A 26,597-nucleotide genomic window follows, 5' to 3' on the forward strand; every position below is an offset into this window, starting at 1 on the left:
GCTGAGGGGCCATGTGGCCCCCAGGCGGTGCAGGGATGGGACGCTCTGCGGGGTGGGAGCTGTGTGAGGGTCAGGACTCCTCCCCAGTGTCACCCTCCTCAAGCTGGCCCTGCTCCCAGAGCCCACCGCTAGGGGCTCTTGAATAAAGTCTCCTGGGTCATCGTGCACAAATCACACGATGACGTCTCAGCCCAGAAGAATGAGTCTGAAGGAACCAAGCCACCTGGTTGACCTTGCCGATGGCGTTTGCGACCTTGGGTGCGAAGGTCTGGAAGCTACCCCTATGCCCTGACCCTCCCCCACGTTCGCTGGCACAGGCCCCAGCACCCGCCCCGCCCCGGGGGACCCTCACCACCGTCTCTGTGGTTTCCCGAGCCCACGTGATCACCCGCTGCACCTCCCCAGCCCCCCAGGGCCCCCACTCCACATCCATCCCGTGTGGGGCTCTGGGCGTCCTTCCCTGTCCAGCCCGTGAACCTCAGGCCCAGGGAAGGTGAGGACGGCCGTCACGTCCGGATGAGGCGACAGGAGGACACCTGCCGTCCAGGGCCGGCTTTGCCTGCTTCTGGGTGGCACCGCCCGTCCGTATGGAGCCCCCACCGCGAGGGACGGTGGCCTGGGCCTGCTCTCAGCCCGCCAGCAGGCGGCAGCCCGGAGCCGCCCGGCCCACTGTGGCCTGCCCCCAGAGCCTGTGTGGGAGGCAGGCCACACCTGCCTGGCCCCGAACGGGTTTCCTGCAGGTGTCCCCGCCCGCACACCTGGGCTGAGTCACCGGGGCGTGGCTCAGCACTGACCCGGGAGGACCTGTCCCTGGGCTCCCAGCCGGGCAGTTCCGGGGCAGCGCCCACACTGTGCCCCGTCCGCCCATCTCCCCCCCCAGCCGTCCCTGGCGTGCGCAGCTCCCCGGGGCTGAGGGGCCTGTGAGGGGACAGCGTGGGCGGGCCTGGCCGCACAGTCCCCGGGGCCACAGCAGGACCCTTCTCTCCTGTCGGGGCAGGGAAGGGCTTTCACGCCTCATGCGCTCGCAGGCCGCGGTGTGTGGGCGCAGACGGGCCGGACAGCATCCTCCCACGGCCGCGCGGCGGGGACGCTGCTGGAAATGCAAGTGGGCGGCCAGCTGAGCGCCCTCCAGGCCCACCTGCCTGGGGGGGGCTGGGCACCACCAGGGCGGCCCCCGTGGGCCGTGTTCCCCATGCTGCGTGGTTTGGGGGCAGCGGAGGAAACAGACTCCGGCCAGCGAGCTGAGGGACGCCGTGTCCCTGTGAGTTCCCAGGCCGGTGTCTCATGGTGAGTGCGGTCCTGGCGGCTGGTGGCCCCTCGGGTGTGTAGGGCCAAAGGCTCATGACCTCGGCAACTTCTCACGGTGGGGTGGGAAAGGTCCGCATGTGGGCGCTGGGTGGCTCCCTTGGTTACGTGGCCAAATCTTGATTTCGGCTCAGGTCATGGTCTCAGGGTCGAGGCACTGAGCCCCGCGTGGGGTCTGATTCTCTCCCTCTGCCCACCCTCCCCACTTGTGTGTGCTCTCTCTCCAAAACAAATAATCTTTCGAAAAGTTATTTAACAAAAGACAATGTACAGATGTGGGCACGCGGGACGCGGGAAGGCGCGCCACATCACCAGCTGCTGAGTCGGGGGGTCTGCAGAGCCGGGTGCATGGCGGGAGGCACGCAGCCAAGACTTTCCACACGCACGCCAGGACACGGGACAGCGTGTGCGTCGGACACCTCCCTGCCCTGAACCCAGAGGCTGGTCCAAGCAGGTGCCTGAGCTGGGAGCAGCCCACGAGGAGCACCTGCTGGGGGCACGGGGAGCATGTGTCTGGGGCATGGGGAGCACCTGCTGGGGGCATGAGGAGCATCTGTTGGGGGCACAGGGAGGACGTACTTGGGGGGATGTGGAGCACGTCCTGGGGACACGGGGAGCACCTGCTGGGGCCAGGGGGAGAATGCACTGGGGCACGGGGAGCATGTACTGGGGCATGGGGAGCACCTGCTGGGGGCCCAGGGAGCACGTCCTGGCCAGGGCCCTAGGGAGCATCTGGGAGTATCCACTCGGAGCACGCGGGACCATGTCCTACAAGCAGGTGCAGGGTGAGGATGTGGAGGCTGAATGGGGCCTTTCTGCCTCTAAGCTGGGTCTGGGGTGAGGCGCCCCCCCCGGCCCCGGGCGGCAGGGCCCTGCACTCTGGCTGGTGACACCGTGGAGCCTGCAAGTGCGCAGACCGCCAACCGCAGCCCTGCCCGCGCTGGGGGCGCGAGGCCTCGGCTGAGCCAGCTGTGTGCGTGCTGACCGGCGTGCCCCGCGGTCGGAGCCCAGCCCGGAGCCCAGGGCTGCCCCTCCTCCTCCCCCGGGATCTGGCTCCGAGGAGGGTGGGGCTGCCCACGCAGGGCTGGGAGGGCGTGGCGGGCCTGGCACACAGCAGGTGCCCGGGGTCCCTCCCACCCTCCCACCCCCTCCGTCGGGGAGAGCCGGGAGCAGAGGCCGGTGACTGTGCCCAGGTCCCTGCTGGCTGGCCCCCTCCCCTCCTCCTGGCCCCCGGCTCCAGGGCCACCTGGGGGCCGCCCGGCCCGGCCTGGCTCTGCCCCGTCACTCCCGGGTCTAGCCGAGGCACACATCCGCCGGCCACCTAGGTGGGAGCGTCCCCGGGGATGTCAGGTCCTCGTGACATCGTGTCTCACACATGGTCCCTCCTGAGCCACCCTGTGGCGGTCAGGGGGCCCTCCTGCCCCGTGGGGTGCCGCCCTGAGGGAATGTGCCTGCGGGGCCTTCCCACTCGCGCGACGGCTGTGGGACACCCACAGGGGCCCATGGTCCGCTCAGGGCCAGCAGACTGAGGTGCTGCCAAGGTCTGACGGCCCAGAGTGGCTGCTGTCACCCCCAGCGGTGGGGGTGCAGGGACGATCACATGGGGCCGGCCCAGGGCGCGCACCCCCGCCGCCACACAGCCCGGGTCAGCCTGGACTCGAGGCCCGCGCCCAGAGCGTGGCCCCGGGGGCCAGGGTGGGGAGCCCCTCGGTTCCCAGCGGCCGCCCACGCCCCCTCCCCCCGGGAAGTTAGGGTAGGGAGGCGTTCAGGTGCCGGTTACCGGGTGGAGCTGGCTCGCTCGGTTCACGTCTAATTACATGTGGCTGCCGCAGTTGCTAAACATAAGTCACAAGCGTTTGACCACAATTACGGTAATTACGTCCCTATGAGAAGGTCAGCAAAAATGACCTCGGAGGGGAAGCAGTGTGACAGCAGGGACTCGGAGGCCAGGGCGCCAAGCGGGAAGGCACGGGCCCACGTGGGCGCCTCCCCGGGCAGGGGCGCCTGCACTTCTCACCGGGGGACGGGGGGCAAGGCGCGGAGGGGGATGGGCCGGGTCCTGACATTTTCCGGGAGTGTCCGGTTCCGGGGGCGGCTGACTCTTGGGTGAGCAGGTTCAGATGACAGGAGCGACCGCCAATGCGTGCCCCATAACCTCAGGCCTGGGCGGGGAATAAAAGTACCTACACGGGCTCGGCCGTGGGGAGCACGCTGGGGAGACGGGCCCCACACGGCCTGAGTCGGGCCTGCAGGGCCAGGCTTCGGGCGCCCACCAGGGATGAGGCTTGAAGCTGAGGTCGCCCTGAGAATCGAGGCACCAGCCACTTTCCTAGTCACCCAGACTCAACCGAAACAGACCTTGCCCCGCGGCCCACGTGACCCCGAGCGGGCAGGGCTGTGTCCTGCGCCCGTCCCAGGACATGCGGGCGCCCCGACGGCCACCGCCCTGCTCCTGGGCCTGCCTCCCGAGGCCCGCCCTGCGCAGGGGCCGCAGCCCCGGAACACATCGTACGAACGAGCCCAGGTGGCACCTGGTAGACGTTTTTTGATGAAGACACGTGACCGGTGAAGCTTGATGCTGACCTGACCTTGGGCCACAGCCTTGTCCCTCCCCACACCCTCCGGCGTGGACCATGGGGTGGGGCGGGTGGCCCCCTGGGCGAGCATCCTGCCCTTCCCCACAGTGTCCACCTGCTGAGTTGTGCTGGGGCTGCTGGCACCGCTGAGTCCGTGACGGAGCCCGTGGAAGGCACCCAGCCCCTTGGCTGCTGTCACCTGGAGGGGGGGGCAGCGTCCCTCCGCAAAGTCCCTCCTCGCCTTTGTGACTCCGGCAGGTCCAGGTCTTGCACCTTCCGCGTCTCCTCTGCTGTTGGAGGACAGTGCGTGCGGGAAGTCCCCGAGTGTTGCTCCGGATGCCGGATGCCCAGCTCCTTCCCGCTGTGGCCTCCTGTTGGCTTTAACTGGAGAAATGCTCACTGGGACGTGACCCCAGCCATCTGTGGACGGGCACATTCCAAGATGCCTTTACTGCCAGGAAGACCCCACACGCCTGCTGGCAAGGACCCCTCTGGTTCAAAATCGATCCCATGGGGGTTGCTTTGCCCCTGACCAGGCCCTAGCAGGTGGCGTGCGGCAGCTGGTCACTGGGCAGCCTCAGACAGCCATGCCCACCCCAGGCCCAAACCTAACAAGCCCCCTCAGAGCCTGACACCACAGGCACCGAGGACCCATTTATGGGGACGTTTCACTGCCGGGTCAGGAGGGTCAGCAGCCCCACTGTGCCAGGCACACAGGTGCCCAGCAGGCCCTGAGCTTCGCTGAAGCACAGACCTCCCCAGGAGCTGGGCGAAGGCCCAGGAACCAGTTCTGCTGCTGTGGCCTCACCCCACCGCTGGCTGGTGGCTCATCAGGAGGAGGGAAATCTGGAAATTCCTGCTCCAGAGACCCTCAGGAATCTGGAGGTACCTGTGTCCCCAGGAGGGAGGGCCTGTCACAGCGCCTCAGGTCTGACAGCAGCAAGGCCAGGCCCTGCCCAGGATCCTGCTGGACTCGTCCAAGAGCACCGCCAGGTGAGCATGGGTCCCTCAGCCCTTGTTTTTTTTTTTAAATTTTTATTTATTTATGATAGTCACAGAGAGAGAGAGAGAGAGGCAGAGACACAGGCAGAGGGAGAAGCAGGCTCCATGCACCAGGAGCCCGACGTGGGATTCGATCCCGGGTCTCCAGGATCTCGCCCTGGGCCAAAGGCAGGCGCCAAACCGCTGTGCCACACCCAGGGATCCCTCAGCCCTTGTTTTTAATGACTGGACTCACTGTTTTAGGCTCACGAGAAAAACCAAGTAGACCGCGTTGGCTGCGCGGCCGCTCAATTGGTGAGCTCATGCTGCCGTCTTCCAACGGGAGGCTGTGACTGTCCAGTCCTGTGTGAGTTCTGTGGCTCTTGACAGCTGCGCGTCCTGCATGCACCGCTGCAGTGGCCCAGTTTTAGGGAAGAGGACCTGGGCACAGGTGGCTTGGCAGTCCTCCAGGTCGTGGGGGCCTGAACCTAGGACGGAACCAGAGATGGCCTCTGCCTGTTGGCCCCGTGGTCACCAGGGGCTTCTGAAACCTTGTGAATCATCACTCTGGCCGGTAGCACTCGGTCTTGGCATTTGTGACATGACGGGGTCCTAAAGCGGCCCCTGCCCTTCCCCGGATCCCGACGACCTTGAGGGGCAGCCTCTTTACCACAGGCAGCACTCGGGTGTGAGCTGCTGCAGAGCCGCGTGGACATGGCTGTGGGTAGGAGGTGGTTGCAGGTTCCTCTCCCCGGGGCCTGGGTGGTGGTTTCACTTCGCCCACTTCTCATAGCACTTCTGCACCCGGGGACCTGCAGAGAAGGGGCAGGCACTGCAAAGGGGCTATGGGGAGGGGTGCAGGAGTCCTCAGCCTCCAAGCTGTCCCTGGGCACAGGGCGACATCCCTTCCACGACTGGGCTGGACCCCAGGGGGGCAGGACCTACCCAGTCCAGGGCTTCTCCAAATGGATCCCTCAGCTGTCAGCACGTTCAAGGGGTCGCCCCCCCCCACCGCCCTGCGGGTTCACCAGGCCGCTCTCAGTTCCAGCTGTGTGGGCGCCTGCAGATGAAACCTCGCCAGAGGTGACAATTGCATCCCTGCAACCAGTGACATTTCTAACCCTCTGACCAAAGAGTGCAATGTGCAAAGCAACAGGTGGAAGAGGTCACTCCCCTCCCCACAGTCACTTGACATTCCTCCTGAAACGTGTCCCGGCTGGAGAAGAAACGCGACGGCAGGTCAGTGTTCTCCACCACCTGATGCTGTTCGGGGCTCCGGAGCTCAGCTCCACACCAGAGAGCTTGAGGCAGCAGGAAAGCCTGCTTTTGTGAGCACAGAGGTGGCTACGCAGAGCGCCACGGCCCCTCCTTCTGCCGGTAGAGCCCCTTGGCCCTTCCAGGATGAGGAGCAGGCGGGATGGCACACCTGGGAGACTGCCATCCACCCTCCAGCCAGACCCAGCCCCGGCCTCGGTGTCGGCCCCAAGCCCCAGGAGGACACCTTCCCCCAGGGGCTGGGGCTGCCTGTGCTCCTCCTGTCTCCCCTGCTGGATGTTAGGCCCATGGTGGCCCCAGGGACTCGCTGGTGAAGGAAGGCACACTCAGCACACTATGCTCACCAACTTACCATGCGGGGTCCTTCTAGGACAAGGGTCTCCGTGGGAGGTTTTGCACGCAGGGGGCATTTGGCAATATCTGGAGATGGTATGGGTTGCCAAACCCGTGAGGTGGCGGGGGTGGGGGTAGTGACATCTAGAGCCTAGGGTCAGGATGCTGCTAAAATCCTACAGTGCGCGAGAGGGTCCCCAGGAAGAATCAAGCAAGAAGTTAGTGAAGCAGGTAGGAGACCAAACTGCAGGGACGAGCAAGCAGAGGTCGGCAGCGATGCTCACGACCTGGGGCCAGTGATGCTCGGGAGGCTCAGGACCTGGGGTCCCAGTGATGCTTGGGATCTGGGCCCAGCGACCCTTGGGATGCTCACGACCTGGGGCAGCAACCCTCACGACCTGGGGCAGCGAGCTCGGGAGGCTCAGGAGCGAGGGGCGGGTGCTCAGAGCCCCCCCCCCCGTGCGCTCACCAGGGAGGCAGCCGCGCCCGCACCTGCCGCTGGGCCTCCCCTCCCACGCGGCCCGCAGACGCGCAGGAGCCGGAGCCTCTGCAGGGCGCACTCAGACGCCGCGAGGCCCGATGCCCAGGGCACCCCTGATGGAGCCCGGCTGGTCCCTCGGCGGCCCCGTGGCCGTTCGCGGTCCGTCTGCGTGCTGGGGTCACGGCCTCGCTGCGGCCGCGGGCCTGGGGTGTCGGGCCTCTCCCCCTCCCCCTCCCCCTCCCGCCCTCTCCCCCTCCCGCCCCGGCCCCGCCCCCTTAGGGCACGCAGGGGGCGGAGCTCGGAGCGCGCGCTGGGGGCGGGGTTCCGGCGGGGGGCGTGGCCGGGCTTGGCCTGGGCGTGGCTAGAGGCGGCCCCTCCCCCCAGCTGAGCCGGGACCCGGCCCCGGCCCCGCCCCCTTAGGGCACGCAGGGCGCGGAGCTAGGAGCCGCGCTGGGGGCGGGGCTCCGGGCGCGGGTCCGGCGGCTGCAGCTGCGCGGCCGGGATGGGCGGGGCGGGGCGGGGCGGGCGGCGGCCGCGCGGGGGACGCACGACGTGACTCGGGCTGGGAGCCCCGCCGCAGGGTCTGCTCGGCGCGCGGACGCGGGGTCGGCGGCCAGGCCGGAGCCGGACATGCCGGGCGCGGTGCGGGCGGCCCGGGGGCTCGCGGGGCAGCTGCGGGCGCGGCCCCCCGCCCCGGACCCCGGCCCCCCCGCCGCCCCCCGCTGCTGCTGGCCGCGCTGCTGGCGGTGCTGCTGGGCGCGGGCGCGCAGTACTCGAGCGACCTGTGCAGCTGGAAGGGGAGGTGAGTCCGCGCCCGCCCCCGCCCCCGCCCCGTCCCGGTCCCGGGTCTCCGGCCGCCCCCGCCCCCCCCGACCTCCCCGCCCCCGGGCCTAGAACAAAAGGGCCCGCGGCGTCAGGGCGCCCCTCGGAGGAGCCCCGGGGGAGGTGCGCCCACCGCGCCGTGCGGCCGGGGACATCTGCGCGGGGCCGGGGACACCTGCGCGGGGCCGCTGCGCACGGGCCGCCTGAAGGTCAGGGCGCCCTTGGCAGCGCGCGCCGCCCGCGACCCCCCACGCCCCCTCCCGCGCGCAGCGGGCACCCGCTCAGGCGGCACGAGCAGAAGGGGTGCAGGTCACCAGGGGGCGGCGCGGGGTGCGCAGGCTCAGCCCGGGTGGAGCCGCCCCCTCCCCTCCCCCCTGCCCCGCGCGGGAGTTTGCATCGGGAGCTGCCCATCTGCCCGCCCGGCCCCCACCTGCTCGTGCTGGGCCATCACGGGGCGCTTTGGAGCCAGGACAGCCTTTCCGAGAAGGTGGGGGCGGCCCCGCGGCCCCCCTGCTCACCGCTCCGCACCCTCCACCCCTCCTGGCGGGTGCTGCGCCCCGGGCGCCGCCGTGGCCTTCCTCCTCCCTGCAGGCAGCGGAGCCCGGCGGAGGAGGGAGCTTGGGGCCATGAGCCGGAGCTCTGGGGGGGGGGCTGGCCCGGAGAAGCCTGGCGCCAGCACAGCGCTGGCTGGGAGCCTCCGAGTCTGACACACTCTTTCAGGGCTGCCCTTTCCCCCCGCGCTGGTAATTAAACTCCCTGCTTTGCAGCTTCTGCTGGATGAATCCGTGCACCCCCAAACTGAGGTCTAGGGCCTCCTGCTTCAGCGGGTCGGAAACAAGCCCGGCCCCACACAGGGAGCCCGAGTTTCCAGAGCAGGAGCTGACACCCTTCCAGGCCCTCGGAGGCCTATACGCCCGGACGGGATGCGTCTCCCGGGGCCCGAGCGGGCACCAGCTCCTGGAGCAAGCGGGTGTCTGCATCCACTTTTGTACCGGGAGAAGCGGGGCTGCTTGCCTGCCTGCCTCCCTTCTCTCTGCACCGTTGCCAACACACCCCTGATCCCGGACTGGCTCTGGCTGTCCCCCCCGCGGCCCCTGCGGCCACCGTGGGATCCGTAGGGAAGATCGGGCCCCCCTTGCATCGTACTCGCTGCCGCCGCCGCCGCGGCTGTCGATGCGCCTCACAGCTCCGCCGACAGGTCCTTGCTGCGGGAGCCTGGGTGCGCAGATGTGCCGGCTGATCCCCAGAACACTTCTGACTCTTTATGGGCTGTTCTGAAGACAGCACAGGAGGGGAGGGGCAAGACGGCGGAAGAGCAGGGTCCCCACATCACCTGTCCCCAACAAATCACCTAGATAACCTTCAAATCATCCTGAAAATCTACGAATTCGGCCTGAGATGTAAAGAGAGACCAGCTGGAATGCTACAGTGAGAAGAGTTCGCGCTTCTATCAAGGTAGGAAGACGGGGAAAAAGAAATAAAGAAACAAAAGGCCTCCGAGGGGGAGGGGCCCCGCGAGGAGCCGGGCTGAGGCCGGGGCGAGTGTCCCCAGGACAGGAGAGCCCCGTCCCGGAGGAGCAGGAGCTGCACCAACCTTCCCGGGCGGGCGGAAAGGGGCTCGCAGGGAGCTGGGGCAGGACCCAGGAGGGCGGGGATGTCCTCGGGCTCCCGGGGACACTAACAGACACCTGCGCCCCGGGAGAGTGCGCCGAGCTCCCTAAGGGCTGCAGCGCGCACGGCGGGGCCGGAGCAGCTCGGAGGGACTCGGGAGCGGCTCCGCGGAGGGGGCTGCGGGGCGGGAGCGCGAATCCACCAGCGCAGGCCCCGGAGCACAGGGCGCCGGGACACAGCCCAGGATCCGGCCTCCCCCGGGACAGGCAGAGGCCGGGAGGGCCCAGGACAGCGAGGACGCTCCTGCCCGGAGCTGAGCAGATCAGCGGCCCCGCCCCGGAGCCTCCAGGCCCTGCGGACGGAAAGCCCCGTAGTTCCTGCGGAGGCTGAATCCAGGCTTCCAGAGTTGCCATAGCAACTGCGGCTGTTCCTCCTGGGGCCTCGCGGGGTAAACAACCCCCGCTGAGCCCTGCAGCAGGCAGGGGCAGAGCAGCTCCCCCAAGTGCTAACACCTGAGAATCAGCACAGCAGGCCCCTCCCCCAGAAGACCAGCTGGACGGACCAGTGATACTCCCCCGTGTTCCAATACAACTTGTTTTTGGCCACTCTGCACTGAGCAAAATGACTAGAAGGAAAACCTCACCTCAAAAGAAAGAATCAGAAACAGCCCTCTCTCCCACAGAGTTACAAAATCTGGATTACAATTCAATGTCAGAAAGCCAATTCAGAAGCACTATTCTACAGCTACTGGTGGCTCTAGAAAAAAGCATTAAGGACTCTCGAGACTTCATGACTGCAGAATTTAGATCCAATCAGGCAGAAATTAAAAATCAATTGAATGAGATGCAATCCAAACTAGAAGTCCTAACGACCAGGGTTAACGAGGTGGAAGAACGAGTGAGTGACATAGAAGACAAGTTAATGGCAAAGAGGGAAACTGAGGGAAAAAAGAGACAGACAATTAAAGGACCATGAAGACAGATTAAGGGAAATAAATGACAGCCTAAGGAAGAAAAACCTACGTTTAATTGGGGTTCCCGAGGGCGCCGAAAGGGACAGAGGGCCAGAATATGTATTTGAACAAATCCTAGCTGAAAACTTTCCCAATCTGGGAAGGGAAACAGGCATTCAGATCCAGGAAATAGAGAGATCCCCCCCTAAAATCAATAAAAACCGTTCAACACCTCGACATCTAATAGTGAAGCTTGCAAATTCCAAAGATAAAGAGAAGATCCTTAAAGCAGCAAGAGACAAGAAGTCCCTGACTTTCATGGGGAGGAATATTAGGGTAACAGCAGACCTCTCCACAGAGACCTGGCAGGCCAGAAAGGGCTGGCAGGATAGATTCAGGGTCCTAAATGAGAAGAACATGCAACCAAGAATACTTTATCCAGCAAGGCTCTCATTCAAAATGGAAGGAGAGATAAAGAGCTTCCAAGACAGGCAGGAACTGAAAGAATATGTGACCTCCAAACCAGCTCTGCAAGACATTTTAAGGGGGACTCTTAAAATTCCCCTTTAAGAAGAAGTTCAGTGGAACAATCCACAAAAACAAGGACTAAATAGATATCATGATGACACTAAACTCATATCTGTCAATAGTAACTCTGAACGTGAACGGCTTAATGACCCCATCAAAAGGCACAGGGTTTCAGACTGGATAAAAAAGCAGGACCCATCTATTTGCTGTCTACAAGAGACTCATTTTAGACAGAAGGACACCTACAACCTGAAAATAAAAGGTTGGAGAACCATTTACCATTCAAATGGTTCTCAAAAGAAAGCAGGGGTAGCCATCCTTATATCAGATAAACTAAAATTTACCCCGAAGACTGTAGTGAGAGACGAAGAGGGACACTATATCATACTTAAAGGATCTATCCAGCAAGAGGACTTAACAATCCTCAATATATATGCCCCGAATGTGGGAGCTGCCAAATACTTAAACGAATTATTAACCAAAGTGAAGAAATACTTAGATAATAATACACTTATACTTGGTGACTTCAATCTAGCTCTTTCTACCCTCGATAGGTCTTCTAAGCACAACATCTCCAAAGAAACGAGAGCTTTAAATGATACACTGGACCAGATGGATTTCACAGATATCTACAGAACTTTACATCCAAACTCAACTGAATACACATTCTTCTCAAGTGCACATGGAACTTTCTCCAGAATAGACCACATACTGGGTCACAAATCCGGTCTGAACCGATACCAAAAGATTGGGATCGTCCCCTGCATATTCTCAGACCATAACGCCTTGAAATTAGAACTCAATCACAACAAGAAGTTTGGAAGGACCTCAAACACGTGGAGGTTAAGGACCATCCTGCTAAAAGATGAAAGGGTCAACCAGGAAATTAAGGAAGAATTAAAAAGATTCATGGAAACTAATGAGAATGAAGATACAACTGTTCAAAATCTTTGGGATGCAGCAAAAGCAGTCCTGAGGGGGAAATACATCGCAATACAAGCATCCATTCAAAAACTGGAAAGAACTCAAATACAGAAGCTAACCTTACACATAAAGGAGCTAGAGAAGAAGCAGCAAATCGACCCGACGCCCAGCAGAAGAAGAGAGTTAATTAAAATTCGAGCAGAACTCAACGAAATTGAGACCAGAAGAACTGTGGAACAGATCAATAGAACCAGGAGTTGGTTCTTTGAAAGAATTAATAAGATAAATAAACCATTAGCCAACCTTATTAAAAAGAAGAGAGAGAAGACTCAAATTAATAAAATCATGAATGAGAAAGGAGAGATCATTACCAACACCAAGGAAATACAAACGATTTTAAAAACATATTATGAACAGCTCCACGCCAATAAATTAGGCAATCTAGAAGAAATGGACGCATTCCTGGAAAGCCACAAACTACCAAAACTGGAGCAGGAAGAAATAGAAAACCTGAACAGGCCAATAACCAGGGAGGAAATTGAAGAAGTCATCAAAAACCTCCCAAGACACAAGAGTCCAGGGCCAGATGGCTTCCCAGGGGAATTCTATCAAACGTTTAAAGAAGAAATCATACCTATTCTACTAAAGCTGTTGGAAAGATAGAAAGAGATGGAGTACTTCCAAATTCATTCTATGAGGCCAGCATCACCTTAATTCCAAAACCAGACAAAGACCCCACCAAAAAGGAGAATTACAGACCAATATCCCTGATGAACATGGATGCAAAAATTCTCAACAAGATACTAGCCAATAGGATCCAACAACACATTAAGAAAATTATTCACCGTGACCAAGTAGGATTTATCCCGGGACACAAGGCTGGTTCAACACTCGTAAAACAATCAGTGTGATTCATCATATCAGCAAGAGAAAAACCAAGAACCATAGGATCCTCTCATTAGATGCAGAGAAAGCATTTGACAAAATACAGCATCCATTCCTGATCAAAACTCTTCAGAGTGTAGGGATAGAGGGAACTTTCCTCGACATCTTAAAAGCCATCTACGAAAAGCCCACAGCAAATATCATTCTCAATGGGGAAGCACTGGGAGCCTTTCCCCTAAGATCAGGAACAAGACAGGGATGTCCACTCTCACCACTGCTATTCAACATAGTATTGGAAGTCCGAGCCTCAGCAATCAGACAACAAAAAGACATTAAAGGCATTCAAATTGGCAAAGAAGAGCTCAACCTCTCCCTCTTCGCCGATGACATGATACTCTACATAGAAAACCCAAAAGCCTCCACCCCAAGATTGCTAGAACTCATACAGCAATTTGGTAGCGTGGCAGGATACAAAATCAATGCCCAGAAATCAACTAGGGGTGGTGGAAGGGGAGGAGGGCGGGGGGTGGGGGTGAATGGGTGACGGGCACTGAGGGGGACACTTGACGGGATGAGCACTGGGTGTTATTCTGTATGTTGGTAAATTGAACACCAATAAAAATTAATTTATTAAAAAAAAAAAGACAGCACAGGGTGGTGCGCGTCCTGATACGCTGGGCGGGTTCTGCTCCCCCGATAGGAAGGGAGTTGCTCTTTATGACACCGTCTACTCACACTTGACAGGCTGAAATGCGTTTCTGGGTGTTTCCAAGCAGCGAAGCAGGAGGTTTTGCCATCCGTGTCCCGTGTGCCGGGGCAGGACAGCGCCCTGACCTTTACGAGGCTGCGGTTGTAAAGATGGACCATGAACTTTCCCAGCGCCGTGGGCAGGGCTCGTGGCTCCATCGCACCCGGGCCAGCCCTCCTGCTTGGCGGGGAAATGAACGCTGGACCCAGTTACCGCAGCCTCCGGGGTCTCTCTTGATCCCCCAGGAGACTCCCCAGGAATCCTGACTTTAGAGCACGAGCGCTCATCCTTTCCTCCTGCTGCCGCAGGTGAGCCTTCAGAGAGTCCCGTGTCAATTTGGAATTTGCTGTCCTTTCCGTGAAGGCCCCCCCCCGGTGTGGCCACCTGGGCAGTGACACTTGCAGACTCCTCTTTTTTTTTTTTTTTGGAACAACGCAGAACCCCGTTTAAATAACCCGAGAGCAATCCGTGTTCTCAGCTCCCTGGGGCTGCCTAGAAGCGCAGATTTTTCTCTTCTCTTCAGCTTCATCACATCAGAAAGCAGTTCTTTTGTTTTTGTCCGATAAGCGTGTCCCTTGCTTGCATGCTGTGTGAAAATCATAAATGCCACCCTCAGTGATGTCACAGATGTGCACATTTTTGCACCGCCAGCAGTTTTGCATAAACAGAAGTTTTTTGGGGTTTGCTGTGGCGCTGGAAACGCCGAGGCGAGAGATTTGACCAGATTTTCTGGTAAGAACCAGACAGACTGAGTCCTCGACTTTGATAAAGACCCCGTGGGTGGGGCCCAGGCTGACCCCAGTCTTGCACAGCACAGGCTGCTGGCCTTCTCGCCAACACTCTGTGTCGAGTGCCTGGCTGGTCTCTTGGTCTCAGCACTTGGGAGGAACACGAGGGGAGACAGAGCGGAGCGCAGGCTGGCCGCGGCCGCTGGGACGGGCGTACACCTTCCTCCGGGGGCCAGCGAGGACACTGGGGAAAGGGCGACCTAACGGGCACCTTATTTCTTGTACGTCCACCTCCATGTTGTTCCTGGTCCTCTTTTAGTCGAGGACTTATGAATAAATGGAGCCAGGCGTACCCCGCAAGATGTGCGGGGCGGTACGTGCGGGTGGGGGCAGCAGCCCAGCCCGCAGACGCAGGTCTGCTTCCCCCTGGGCAGCCATGGCTTGGCCACCTGTCCCCGCCAGCATTCCCTCTGCCCTTGCCCACGACCTCCCCAGCCCCCCCCCCACTGCTTGGATTAGGGTGACTGGTGAGAGGGACCCAAAGCCTCCGGAATGAGCTTTCCTTCCCCTGGAGCCCCCGGGGCCTCCCCCCGCCTCCCCCAGAGAGGGAAGTGGAGCCTCGGACAGGACGGTTTTTACGGGAGACAGCATTGAGGGCTGGTGTCTGGGCACGGGGCCAGTGTCCAGCTGCCCCCGGAGGCTGGAGACAGGAGAGGAGGGACACTATGATAAAGTCTGTTTCGGCTGCCTAAGAGCAGAGCTGATTATAGTCATCTGTGCCAACCACTCACCATTTAGTCTAATTTTCTCACACAACACTGTAATTATGCTCATCCACGCATATGTGTCAGATGAGCTTATGTGAGTTTTATTTGACTGTAATTTGTACGTGTCCCGCGTGTGCGGCCCTGGTGGGCGTCTGAGGCTGGGCTGGCTGCTAGTGACCCAGGGCCTCGCGGGGGCGGGGGCGGGGAGTGGGGTTAGGAGGGGGGTCACCTCCTAGACACCTCCCTCTGATGTGGTCTGCAGGATGACTGTGCAGCCCCAGCCTGCAGCTGGCCCTCGTATGAAAAGTGAGGTTTTTTAGAGCCCGGAGCATGAGTCACCAACAGTGAATGCAAACCACATGTTACGTGTTTTCTCCTCCGTAGAAAGGGTTTCTGGTAACTCGCTCAGGCCGGGGCGCGGAGTATAGCATTGTTTATCGCACATAAAAATCCCAAGAATGTGGGCGAACCTGTCCGAGATCTGATCAGAACCGAATTTCACGTAACAGAACGCTGGGTGGAAGTCACCGGTGCGGTGCCAGGCGGCCCGGTGGGCCTGACGCCGCCGTTCGCCCGGGCGGACACTCACGTCCAGACTGGGGGCTGGGGAATCTTTCACGCTTTTGGTGGTTTCAGCGTCTTGAAAACACCACGTAATGACTTGACTGCAGACCTTTTCACCCAGAGCGTAGCACGCCTCACTTTTTCCTATTTGGCCTTTATTGGGAGGGAGATGGACCTGGGCCTCCGAAGCCTCGCCTTGGGAAGCGGGGCTGTCTGTCCACCGCTTGTCCCTCCCGTGGCTTCTCCCCGCGTCCTCTGTGTGTCTCTCCCGCGCGGGGCCTCGGCCCTGCTCTTGCATTTTGATGATATTCGAGTTTATTTTTTAAAATAACGATGGGCAATGGCAGGGTCTTCGGGGTTTTAAAATTTTTTCTTTATCTGAGAGCACCTGGGGGGCTCAGTCGGTGGAGGGTCTGCCTTTGGCTCAGGTCATGATCGCAGGGGCCTGGGACGGAGCCCCGCATCTGGCCCCCTGCTCCCCGGGGCGTCTGCTTCTCCCTCTCTCTCTGCTCCTCCCCCTGCTGTGCTCTGTCTCTCTCAAATAAATAAATTAACTGAATTTATTTTTTCTCTAAGACTTTATTTGCTTGAGAGCGAGAGAGTGGGAGAGAGCAGGAGGCGGATGCTTCACCGGCTGAGCCTCCCTGGTGCCTCAAGGTTTGCAAAGGAATGAAAAAGCGATCGGGTCATCATTTCAGGGAAAACACAAACAGGCCAGTCTGTGAGGCGCTGAGGGCAACACTCGCCAGCAATGCGCCGCCCCCCAAATTGCTTTCGTTCATAATTGGCTTGTTTATTTATTTTTTTGAGATTTTATTTATTTATTCATGAGAGACACACAGAGAGAGGCAGAGACAGGCAGAGGGAGAAGCAGGCTCCATGCAGGGAGCCCAACGCTGGACTCGATTCCAGGACCCCGGGGTCACACCCTGGGCCGAAGGCGGCACTAAACCGCTGAGCCACCCGGGCTGCCCTATAATTGGTGTAAAAGCTACTGTCTGGGCCAAGGGCATCTGCCCTCGCTCCTGGAACCGGGATCGGTGCCCTCGTTCCCATTTTAGAAGATCCCCCTTCCGGGGCCCTTGGCTCTGTGATGCAGGGCGCTCAGGCACCCGGGCGCCCCCCGCGCTGCAGGCCGGCAGGTGTTGAGAGGGGCTGAGGCCCACTTGCCGAGGCGCATCATGGCCATCTCCCCACGACCCCCTGGGACGGGCCCGCCGGCGGGGTCCGGGCGCAGGGGCTGGGTGCAGGGTCCGGGCACGGGGACCGGGCATGGGGGCTGGGTGCGGGGTCTGGGTGCGGGGCTGGGCGGCTGCCCCTCCCAGGAGCGGCCCCACAGGCAGGGCAGAGGGGGCTGCAGCCTGCAAGCGGGTGAGGGGTGGCGTGGGCACCTAGGCCACCGGGGGGAGGGGGGTGACCCCAGGTGGGGCGGTGGCCCTGGCTGACGCGTGTCCCCTCTGCAGCGGGCTGACGCACGAGGCCCACAGGAAGGAGGTGGAGCAGGTGTACCTGCGCTGCTCCGCGGGCTCCGTGGAGTGGATGTACCCGACGGGGGCTCTCATCGTCAACGTGCGGCCCAACACCTTCCCGCCTTCTCGGCACCTGACTCTGTGCATCAAGCCCCTCAAGGACTCCTCGGGGGCCAATATTTATTTGGAAAAAACTGGAGAACTGAAGCTGCTGGTGCGGGACGGGGACCGCGGGCCCGGCCAGGTGCGCTGCTTCGGCTTCGAGCAGGGTGGCCTCTTCGTGGAGGCCGCGCCCCAGCAGGACATCAGCAGGAGGACCACGGGCTTCCAGTACGAGCTGACCAGCCGGCACGCCGAGTCGGACCTGCACACCCTGTCAGGTGGGTGGGGTGGCGCGCCCCGGGGTGGGGGGCGGCCGCGGGCACCGTGGGGATCGGACGCGCCCAGTGGTCGGCGGGGACGAGCACGCCCTGGACTGGCCGCCGTCCCGGCTCCTGGTGCTCCTGTGCTGGGACCGCGGGTCCCGGGTTCCGGAGGCGTTTTGTGGGTGCGTGTCATCAGGGCGACCCCACGTGGAGCGGAGACGCCAGCAAGCTGCCGGGAGCGGGGCTGTGGGCCAGGAGCCCGGCGGGGACTCACCTGCGGGCCCCGTGAGCGGCCCTTGGGGAGCCTCCTCCCCTGCAGGGCCCCCCGGGGGTCCCGTGCTGGAGGGGCCGTGTGCGCCTGGGGCCGTGGGTCGGCTGTAGATGGTCCGTCAGGTTTTGTTTGGAGGCAGGCTTTGCAGGGCCCTGAGCGGAGCGTGGTGTTGCTCACTGAGCAGCACCAGAGGCAGGGACGAGGAGGAGGGGTGGCCTCAGCCCTCACGTGGCGTCGGTCCTGCCCCCCGTGCCGCAGACCCGCGCAGACAGAAGTCCTTGCCGTCAGACGCCAGGCCGGGCGTCCTGCTCTCGCTCCCGGGCACGGACGACCTCACGGGCCGGGGTGTGCGGGGACACCACCCGTGTCAACTCCGAAGCTGGCTGGAAGCAGTGGGGCGGCGTGAGCTTGGCTCCAGGAAGGCCGCTGCCCGGGTGACCCAGGGGGGACGGGCAGGCGGGGCCTTGCCGACACCCCACAGAGCCCGGGGCGGCCCCAGCACGAAGCTGAGCCAGCCTCGCGGGCGAGGGCGCCACTGCAGAGACCCCCGGGGCCCCCAAGCGCGCTCTCATCTCCACCTTCCAGTAAATTAGAGATCTGATTGGGGCAAAACAGATCTGCTAGGATTTGAAATGCAGACTCTCCGCCTGAGTGTGAGTCCACGTTTTATTGCTCATGGCTCCGATCCGTCTTCACGACTTGTAGTCTCTGAGTAAACTGGCCTGTTAGAGAACTTGGCTGTGGGGTTGTCTAGGCTGGACCGTGACCCCCTGACACCTGACGGTCCAGGTGGGACCCTCACCCCCCACAGCTGATGGTCCAGGTGGGACCCTGACCCCCCCACGTGCCTGACTGTCCAGGTGGGACCCTGACCCCCCACAGCTGATGGTCCAGGTGGGACCCTGACCCCCCCACCTGCCTGACTGTCCAGGTGGGACCCTGACCCCCCACAGCTGATGGTCCAGGTGGGACCCTGACCCCCCCACATGCCCGACTGTCCAGGTGGGACCCTCACCCCCCACAGCTGATGGTCCAGGTGGGACCCTGACCCCCCCACGTGCCTGACTGTCCATGTGGGACCCTGACCCCCCACAGCTGATGGTCCAGGTGGGACCCTGACCCCCCCCCACATGCCTGACTGTCCAGGTGGGACCCTGACCCCCCCAGGTACCACCTGCCCCCCCACCCCCCCAGGCCAGAGGCCTGGCCAGGACTCCTGCTCAGGACGGTGGCATGAAAGCTGCTGTATTTGTCAGGATCTCAATGAAATTCTCACCTGAAGAGTCTTTCTGTTGGTCCCCATCTATGGGGTGGGTGGGAGAGCTGGGGGGGCTCCTAGAGATAAAGTCACAATAATAACAAAACCTGAGAAACTGAGTCACCACATTCGGTGTCTCTGAGTAGGGGCAGCCGGCCAAGGGGGGACGGGAGGGACGTTACCCCCGAGGGGGGCAGGGCCTGCGGCCGGCGGTGCCCCAAGCTGCCTGCTTTCATCGGGGGCGGCCCCTAAGCCCTTAATGCCCGAGGAATGGGCACGTAATGTGGAATGTCCGCACCAGCCATCTGGCGGCCGCGGTGCCCGCGGGGGGAGCGCCCGGGACGGGCCGGGGCTGGGGCGTCGGGCCCAGGCGGAGGGGCCGCCTGCCTCCCGCCGACTCACAGCGTCTAGTTTGTGCTGAGGACAGAGACGCTCCCTGGGGGGGACGCATGTGAGCCCGGGCGCTGCCGCCGGGTCTGTCGTGAGGGCCGTCGCCTTCGTGCACTTGCACGGGAGAGGCAGCGGCTCCCCGGGCGCAGGCCAGGGGCGGGGGGCCGGGGCTCGGGGTGTAGCCATCACGCCGTGGGCAGTGGGACCCGTGCCCCAGGCCCCCCCGTCCCCGCACCACCGGGAGCCTGCGCTGTCCAGGGGCCGGGGGCGGATGGCTGGGGGGCCCTGCCTGGTTGTAGGGGCGCAGACCGGCCTCCTGCTCCCTGGGTCACCTGGGGCAGCCACATCCACGGTTTGGGGTCTGGGGTCTGTGCAGGTTCCTGGAGCCCATGAGGTGGAGGACAGCCCCCCCTTACAGCTGCATTGGATGAGCAGGGGGCAGGGATGCCCACGGGGTGGGCAGGTGGGGGCCCTTCCGGCTCGGTTTGGGGGTGGCTCTGGAGGGCGGGGGTGAGCAGCCACGTTCACCAGTGAAAGAAGCCCCATTATGTCCCGGAGACAGAAAAGGAGGGAGAACTGAAATTTTTTTTTCCTACGGATCACTTCGTGTCCTGCCCTGGGTTCTTGGCTCCGTAATTACTGGGTGACTATTTGTCATCTGGCACAGCTAGGGGCGTTTTGGGGTGTTTTGGGGTGGAAGGGAGTGGCCTCCCCCTGCGTCCTCCCCGGGGCAGCAGCCGGGCCGTGGGGCCGTCCTGGGGCCACACCAGCGGGCGCCTCAGCTCGCCCCGGCCTGGTCTGGGGGTGTTCCCCGCGCCCCCCAGCAGCGCCGCGCCCGCCACCTGTCACCGACCGCCCTGGCAGGCGTCCCCATGCACGTTCCCCTTGAAAACTGTGTCCACCGGGCGCCCGGACCCGGGCAGCCCCGCCGCCAGCCCAGCCTCTCCCCTGCCAGGGCCGGACGCGAGGGGTGCTGCGCGCCCCCTTCCCCGGCACTGCCGGCCTCCCTGGTCCCCGCAGCGGCCCCCGGTCACTGCCCTGACCTATTTTCTTTTTTTTTTTAATTTTTATTTTTTTATGATAGTCACAGAGAGAGAGAGAGAGAGGCAGAGACACAGGCAGAGGGAGAAGCAGGCTCCACGCACCGGGAGCCCGACGTGGGATTCGATCCCGGGTCTCCAGGATCGCGCCCTGGGCCAAAGGCAGGCGCCAAACCGCTGCGCCACCCAGGGATCCCCCCTGACCTATTTTCTTAAGCTCATTCCATGCGCATTCGGGGGGACCCCCCTGAGACATCCACGCCTCAGCCCCCTCCTCCGGAGGAAGCGGGGTCCCAGCTGGCCGCCCCCTCCGCGTCGTCCCCCGCCAGGGAACGAGATTCGAAGCGTCCGAAACCAGCACATTCCACGGCCTTTACGAGCCCAGCTCCGATTGATAATCGTTTCCAGATTGCTCCTCTTGGATTTTCCAAGGAGGCGACCTGCCTTTCGTAAAACCCACAACGACGAGGGGAGACCCCAGGGCGGCACCTTTTTAGCTCGGCCGTGGTGGGTCGCGGAGGCTCCTGGCGGAGGGTCTGGGGGCCGCAGACCCCCAGCCGCCACCCTGCGGTGCCTGCGACCGGCTCCTTTGCCCTTGGCAGTCGGCCGAGGTCCCGGGGCCTGTGTCCACGGAGAGGGTGCAGTGGTGTGCCGACACCCCTTAGGGCGCTGCGCGGCCTGGGCCCAGGGCCTGCCGTGGCTCCTCGTCCCGGGCGAGGGCTCGTGGGACACCAGGAGCACCGGTGACGCTGGGAGGTCTCACGTCTGCTGCGTGCCCCTGGCCCTGCTGCCTCTGAGCAGACCTGGGCACCCCTGCCCCCTGCGGGGCTGCGTGCGCGGCCTCCTCACTCCCCACCGTGTGGCCTAGGGGACGCCCCGTGGGTCACCCTCTTTTTGAAGAGGCCCGAGGCTGGGGGCACAGAGCCACAGTGCCGAGGTGGGCAGCAGTCCTCGGGATTTGGGGCTGGGTGGGCGGGTGCCCGGGCCTGTGGGCGGGCTGGACGCGTCCCACGGGTCGTGCTTGTGCTGCAGTGTCCCCCGGTTCCCGACCACCCGGTGGGAGCAGCCGTGGTGGGCGGCCAGCGAGCCGGGCCCTCCCGAGTCGCACCCACCCCACCGGGGGCAGGACGACGAGCGCTCGGAAAGTCCCGTCCACCCCCCGGGACCCGGGGCGTCGGGAGGCCTCTCTGGGCCCCTGGACGGCTCGCCTGGTTCAGGGCTCATGCGGGCGACCGGTAGCGTGTGGACAGGGTCAGCTGGGCCTGGCGAGCGCCAAAGCCACGGGCGTCGAGAGCTCCCTCGAGGCTCCAGGCTCACCTGCCCCGGTGCCAGGCCCTGCGGCCGCTGCGGCCGGAGTCAGAGGCCGTGAAGGGTGCGGCGAGGGCCACATACGGCGGCGTCCCAAGCGCAGGCTGGGTCAGAGGCGCCTGGTCTGGGGGCAGAGTGGCCGGGGCCTGGGCTCCACCTCCCCGCAGCCTCTGGAGGAAGTGGGGGTGAAGGGCGGGTGAGGGCCGGGCCGGGGCAGCAGGTCACGGGCGGGCGAGGAGGAAGCCGGCCTCACCGGGCGGCGGCCTTGCCCGGGACGCTGTTTGCAGGTGGGTCTGCGGGAGCCCACGGCCTCTGCGGGCAGGTCTGCCCTCCCCGGGCGCCCGCGGCTTCGGCGGCCCCGCGCCCCCACCCGGCAGCTGCGGCCTGGGTGGGCTCTGCACTTGGGGTGTCGCGTGGAGCAGGAGCAAAGGCGGCATCGGCCGGGCTGGGGTCGGGACCCGTGGGGCTGCTTTCCCGCTGGCGACGGCGCGGGAGTGGTTTACGCGAGGGTCCCCCGCCCGCCGCACCCGCGAGCTGCTCTTCCTTGGGGCCACCCTGCCCGTGCCGCTCCCCAGGTCACGGCCCCCGTGGGACCGGCGATCGTGGATGGGGTCTGCTCACACCCCGTCCCCCTCCTCTCTCCCCGCAGCCCCCTGCCGCCCTTGCAGTGACGCGGAGGTGCTGCTGGCCGTCTGCACCAGCGACTTCGGTGAGTCCTCAGGTGGCCTGGGAGACCTTCCCGGGGGCGGGGGGCTGGGGGTGGGGAGGAGCCTGCGGAGGACCCTTGGGGGCGCTCTGCTCCCTGTCGTCATAGTTACAGGAAACCGCAGCAGAGTGACGTTTGTCTACCGGGGTCGGGGGGACGCGAATGGAAGCAGGGAGAGGGTGGGCATCCTGCTGGGGCAGAGCGGAGCACTGCCCTCTGGTCACTGATGCTCGCCGCACCCGAGCCCGTCCTCATCGGGTCCCCGTGAGCAGTACAGCGGGGGCCCTGACCTGGGGGGGTGGGGCCCGGGGGGTCAGGGGCTCACGACGCTGGGGCTGGACCGGCGCTGAGCACCCCCGGCCCCGAGGGCCGTTCTGGACACCGGCCGGGTCCTGGCAGTGGGCCTGCGTGTGCCCCGGGCCTGCTCAGCAGCTCCTGCCCCCTCCACTCCAGCCCCAGTGGACGCGGAGCTGCTCAGGTGTCGTGCATTTGCCGCGGTTACTTGTCCTGTCCTGACCGGAACCGGCGCAGGGCGTGATCCCTTCCCTCGTTGCCCCCCTCCCGGGGCTGTAGCCCAGACCGAGCCAGGGACAGCCCCCAGGCGGCCTCATGCGCGTGGGCTGTTCCCCATACCGGTTGCTGGAGTGCAGGGTCAGGGCCAGCCCGGGCGCACGTGCCCCTGGCGACCCCACTGACCCCGTCTCCTTGCCCCGCAGTCGTCCGAGGCTCCATCCAGAACGTCACGCACGCGCCGGAGCAGCAGGAGTCGGCCATCCACCTGCGCGTGAGCCGCCTCTACCGGCAGAAGAGCAGGGTGTTCCGGCCGGGCCCGGAGGGCGGCGGCTGGCGGGGGCGGGTGGCCACGCTGCTGGAGTGCGGCGTGAGGCCCGGGCGCGGCGAGTTCCTCTTCACCGGCCACATGCACTTTGGGGAGGCCCGCCTCGGCTGCGCCCCGCGCTTCAAGGACTTCCGGAGGATGTACCGGGACGCCGAGCAGAGGGGCCTGAACCCCTGCGAGATGGGCACGGACTGAGGGGCCGCCGGGCCCCGGCCAAGGACTCCCGGCTGGTGGGAAGTGTTGTAAGATGCAAACTAAGTTGTTATATTTTTTGTTTTTGTTTTTTGTTTTTTGTTTTTTATGATAGTCACAGAGAGAGAGAGAGAGGCAGAGACACAGGCAGAGGGAGAAGCAGGCTCCATGCCCCGGGAGCCCGACGTGGGACTCGATCCCGGGTCTCCAGGATCGCGCCCTGGGCCAAAGGCAGGCGCCAAACCGCTGCGCCACCCAGGGATCCCCTATTTTTTGTTTTTTTTAAAAGAAACGTCCATAGGAAACAGACTCTGGCGTCTTAAAATGCCTCGTGAGCCGTTTCGTGCTGTTTCCCGCAAGCCCCTGAGGTCATCGCGTTGGGCACAGCGTCGCGGGCCACCAGGCCGTGGCCGCACAGGACGCCGGGCGCCGGGGCGGTTCCGAGCTGTTCCTTACGACAGAAATTCACGGAGCCAAATACTTAGTTTCTGTTTTGTGTTTCAAAGAATGGGCTTTGCGACCCGATCTCTCGGGGGCTACACTGTTTCCGTTCCAGAGAATAAAGACCAGCAGCTGCAGGAAGAGGGGGCGTCCGTCCGCAGCCCCGTGGGGGGCGCGGGGCACCTCGCGGGCCGCGTCCCGGCCTCTCCCGCGCTCCGCACCCCTGCGGGGGCCCCAGGGCCCCGGTGCTCCGGGCCTTCCACCCGGCCCAGCTCTCGGTGCGGCTGTTGCGCTCGAGCTTCAGAGAGCCCCTGGGCCGCACCAGGTGGCGCCTCCTCCTTCCACCCTGTCCCCTTCCCGTGGGCCCAGGCCCCGCCCTGGCTCCAGCGTCCCCCGAGTGCCTCGGCCACGGCAGGTCTGTGCGCCCGGAGCCCGCTGCTCCACCCAGGACGAGCCGGGCACAGGCAGGGCGTGAGCAGCACACGTTCCCGCCGTTCCGGAGCCGGCGTGCAAAATCGAGGTGTGGGCAGGCCGGGCTCCCCCGGAGGCTGTAGGGCAGGACGCGGTCCGTCTCCTGCAGCCTCTGGGGGCTGCCGAGCGTCCTCGGGGTGCCTTGGCCCCCAGAGGCGTCCTTCTAGGCTCTGTCTCCTTCTCCCCTCCGCGTGTCTGGGTTCCAACCCCTCCTCTTACAAGGACGCCGGTTACGGGATTAGGGCTCACCCCAGTGCAGTGCAGCCTCCTCTAAGTTCGTTACATCTGCAAAGACCCTGTCTCCAAATAGGTTCACAGTCGTAGGTTCTGGGTACATGGGAATTGGGGAGGACGCTATTCACCCCGCTACGGGGTCACTTGGGTGTCCAGTCATCAGACCTAAGCCTGCATCCGTACCTGTGTGTCAGGTGGTTTCCCCCAAGCAGCTGCTGAGGCACAAGGGGGCTCTGGGAGAGGACACTGGTCAGTGAGGCCCAAACTCAGCACACTGTGTGGCTACACGTGGGTGCTGTGCCGTGGCTCAGGTAAGTGTGCGCTGGCTCAGGTAGGTGTGCGCTGGCTCAGGTAGGTGTGCCCTGGCTCAGGTCTACCTTGCATCAGATGTACAGTGCTTCAGGTGGGTATGGGCTGGCTCAGGTAGGTGTGCCCTGGCTCAGGTGTGGACTGGCTCAGGTAGGTGTGCCCTGGCTCAGGTAGGTGTGCACTGGCTCAGGTGTGCGCTGGCTCAGGTAGGTGTTTGGCTCAGGTAGGTGTGCCTTGGCTCACGTAGGTGTGCACTGGCTCAGGTAGGTGTGTGCTGGCTCAGGGCTACCTTGCATCAGATGTACAGTGCTTCAGGTGGGTATGGGCTGGCTCAGGTAGGTGTGCCCTGGCTCAGGTGTGGACTGGCTCAGGTAGGTGTGCCCTGGCTCAGGTAGGTGTGCACTGGCTCAGGTGTGCGCTGGCTCAGGTAGGTGTTTGGCTCAGGTAGGTGTGCCTTAGCTCACGTAGGTGTGCACTGGCTCAGGTAGGTGTGTGCTGGCTCAGGGCTACCTTGCATCAGATGTACAGTGCTTCAGGTGGGTATGGGCTGGCTCAGGTAGGTGTGCCCTAGCTCAGGTAGGTGTGCGCTGGCTTGGGTAGGTGTGCCCTGGCTCAGGTGTGGGCTGGCTCAGGTAGGTGTGCCCTGGCTCAGGTAGGTGTGCTCTTGCTCAGGTGTGTGCTGGCTCAGGTAGGTGTTTGGCTCAGGTAGGGGTGCCCTGGCTCAGGTGTGGGCTGGCTCACGTAGGTGTGCCCTGGCTCAGGTAGGTGTGTACTGGCTCAGGTGTGTGCTGGCTCAGGTGTGTGCTGGCTCACGTAGATGTGCCCTGGATCAGGTAGGTGTGTACTGGCTCAGGTGTGTGCTGGCTCAGGTAGGTGTTTGGCTCAGGTAGGTGTGCCCTGGCTCGGGTAGGTGTGCCCTGGCTCACGTCTACCTTGCATCAGGTGTACAGTGCTTCAGGTGGGTGTGGGCTGGCTCAGGTGTGCCCTGGCTCAGGCACGTGCTGGCTCAGGTCTGTTGGCTCCTGCAGGTCACAGCAAGAGGCAGGTGCTGCACACCTGCACGGCAGAAGCAGGGTGATGTCCTGAAGCAGCAGGCTGGTGATGGGAACAGGTCCTACCGCAGCCGGGGGATGTGCCAGGAGGACGCGCACAGCGACTCGGCTGCTGGGTCGGTGCTTAGGTTTGCTGGGTGTCGATCTGACGCTGGAGGCGCCGCGGGGCACGCAGGTCCTGCAGAACCAGAATGTCGGGTTTGGGTTTCGGTTTCAGGGCCGGCATTCTGCCCTAGGTCAGTACAGGGACCTGGGAGGAGCCGGGGACCTGACCCCCGTGCTGTGTACGTGGGCAGCAGCTTCCGCTCCGAGTGAGGCTCAAGCTTTTTACGAAGTGCCGTGGGCGCGGGGGAGCTGGCCTGGGGGCCAGGTGGAGGGGAGCAGGGCCAGCAGGTGCGGAAGCGCCCTCCCCAGGGCCCGTCTGTTCCGAGGCTGGCACTGCTGCAGGTGGGTGCCTGGTGCCGGCACACCCCGGGGCCCCGCTGCCGAGAGCCAGGCCGTCCCGCGGCCTCCGAGGCCACCGCAGATCCCAGCCTGCTCCGCGTCACCAGGGTTGTGCCTCCCAGGTCCGTCCTTGGGGAAGTCCCCGCACCATGGAGCCCTGCACGGCCAGGCCAGGTGCTTGGAGGGTCTCCGGATGCTCCTCCCGTGGCTGGCGGCTCTGCCCACTGGCCCGGACTAGTGTCCCCGTCTCAGCTGCCGTCAGTCCTGCTCAGTGCGTGGACGGAGCCGTGGGCACCCTGCTGCCGGCTCCGTCCAGGGGTTGAAGGGGA

The 26,597-nt window shown here is 63.5% G+C and overlaps 1 protein-coding gene and 1 long non-coding RNA gene across 4 annotated transcripts; one reads left to right on the top strand and one right to left on the bottom strand.

Annotated features, from left to right (window-relative positions):
- Positions 1–3,830: 3,830 nt before the first annotated feature.
- Positions 3,831–6,100, bottom strand: LOC129510444 (uncharacterized). Of its 3 annotated transcripts, none has more exons than XR_008664597.1 (3): positions 5,808–6,100; positions 5,119–5,674; positions 3,831–4,301 (listed from the first exon to the last, which is right to left on the bottom strand). It is a non-coding gene; the product is annotated as an uncharacterized LOC129510444 (long non-coding RNA). The 3 variants fall into 3 exon arrangements; XR_008664598.1 differs by having other exon boundaries at positions 5,119–5,350; positions 5,533–6,100; XR_008664596.1 differs by having other exon boundaries at positions 5,119–6,100.
- A 1,387-nt stretch (positions 6,101–7,487) lies between these two features.
- METRNL (meteorin like, glial cell differentiation regulator) lies at positions 7,488–23,323 on the top strand. The gene is given in 5 exon segments (XM_055326598.1): positions 7,488–7,668; positions 7,671–7,753; positions 16,944–17,329; positions 22,231–22,290; positions 23,004–23,323. Coding segments are annotated over 5 exon segments (933 nt in total). The 5' UTR covers positions 7,488–7,581; the 3' UTR covers positions 23,321–23,323.
- The last annotated feature ends 3,274 nt before the right edge of the window (positions 23,324–26,597 follow it).

This window comes from Nyctereutes procyonoides, unplaced genomic scaffold (genome assembly GCF_905146905.1).
Source record: "Nyctereutes procyonoides isolate TBG_1078 unplaced genomic scaffold, NYPRO_anot_genome, whole genome shotgun sequence".
NCBI lineage: Eukaryota > Metazoa > Chordata > Mammalia > Carnivora > Canidae > Nyctereutes > Nyctereutes procyonoides.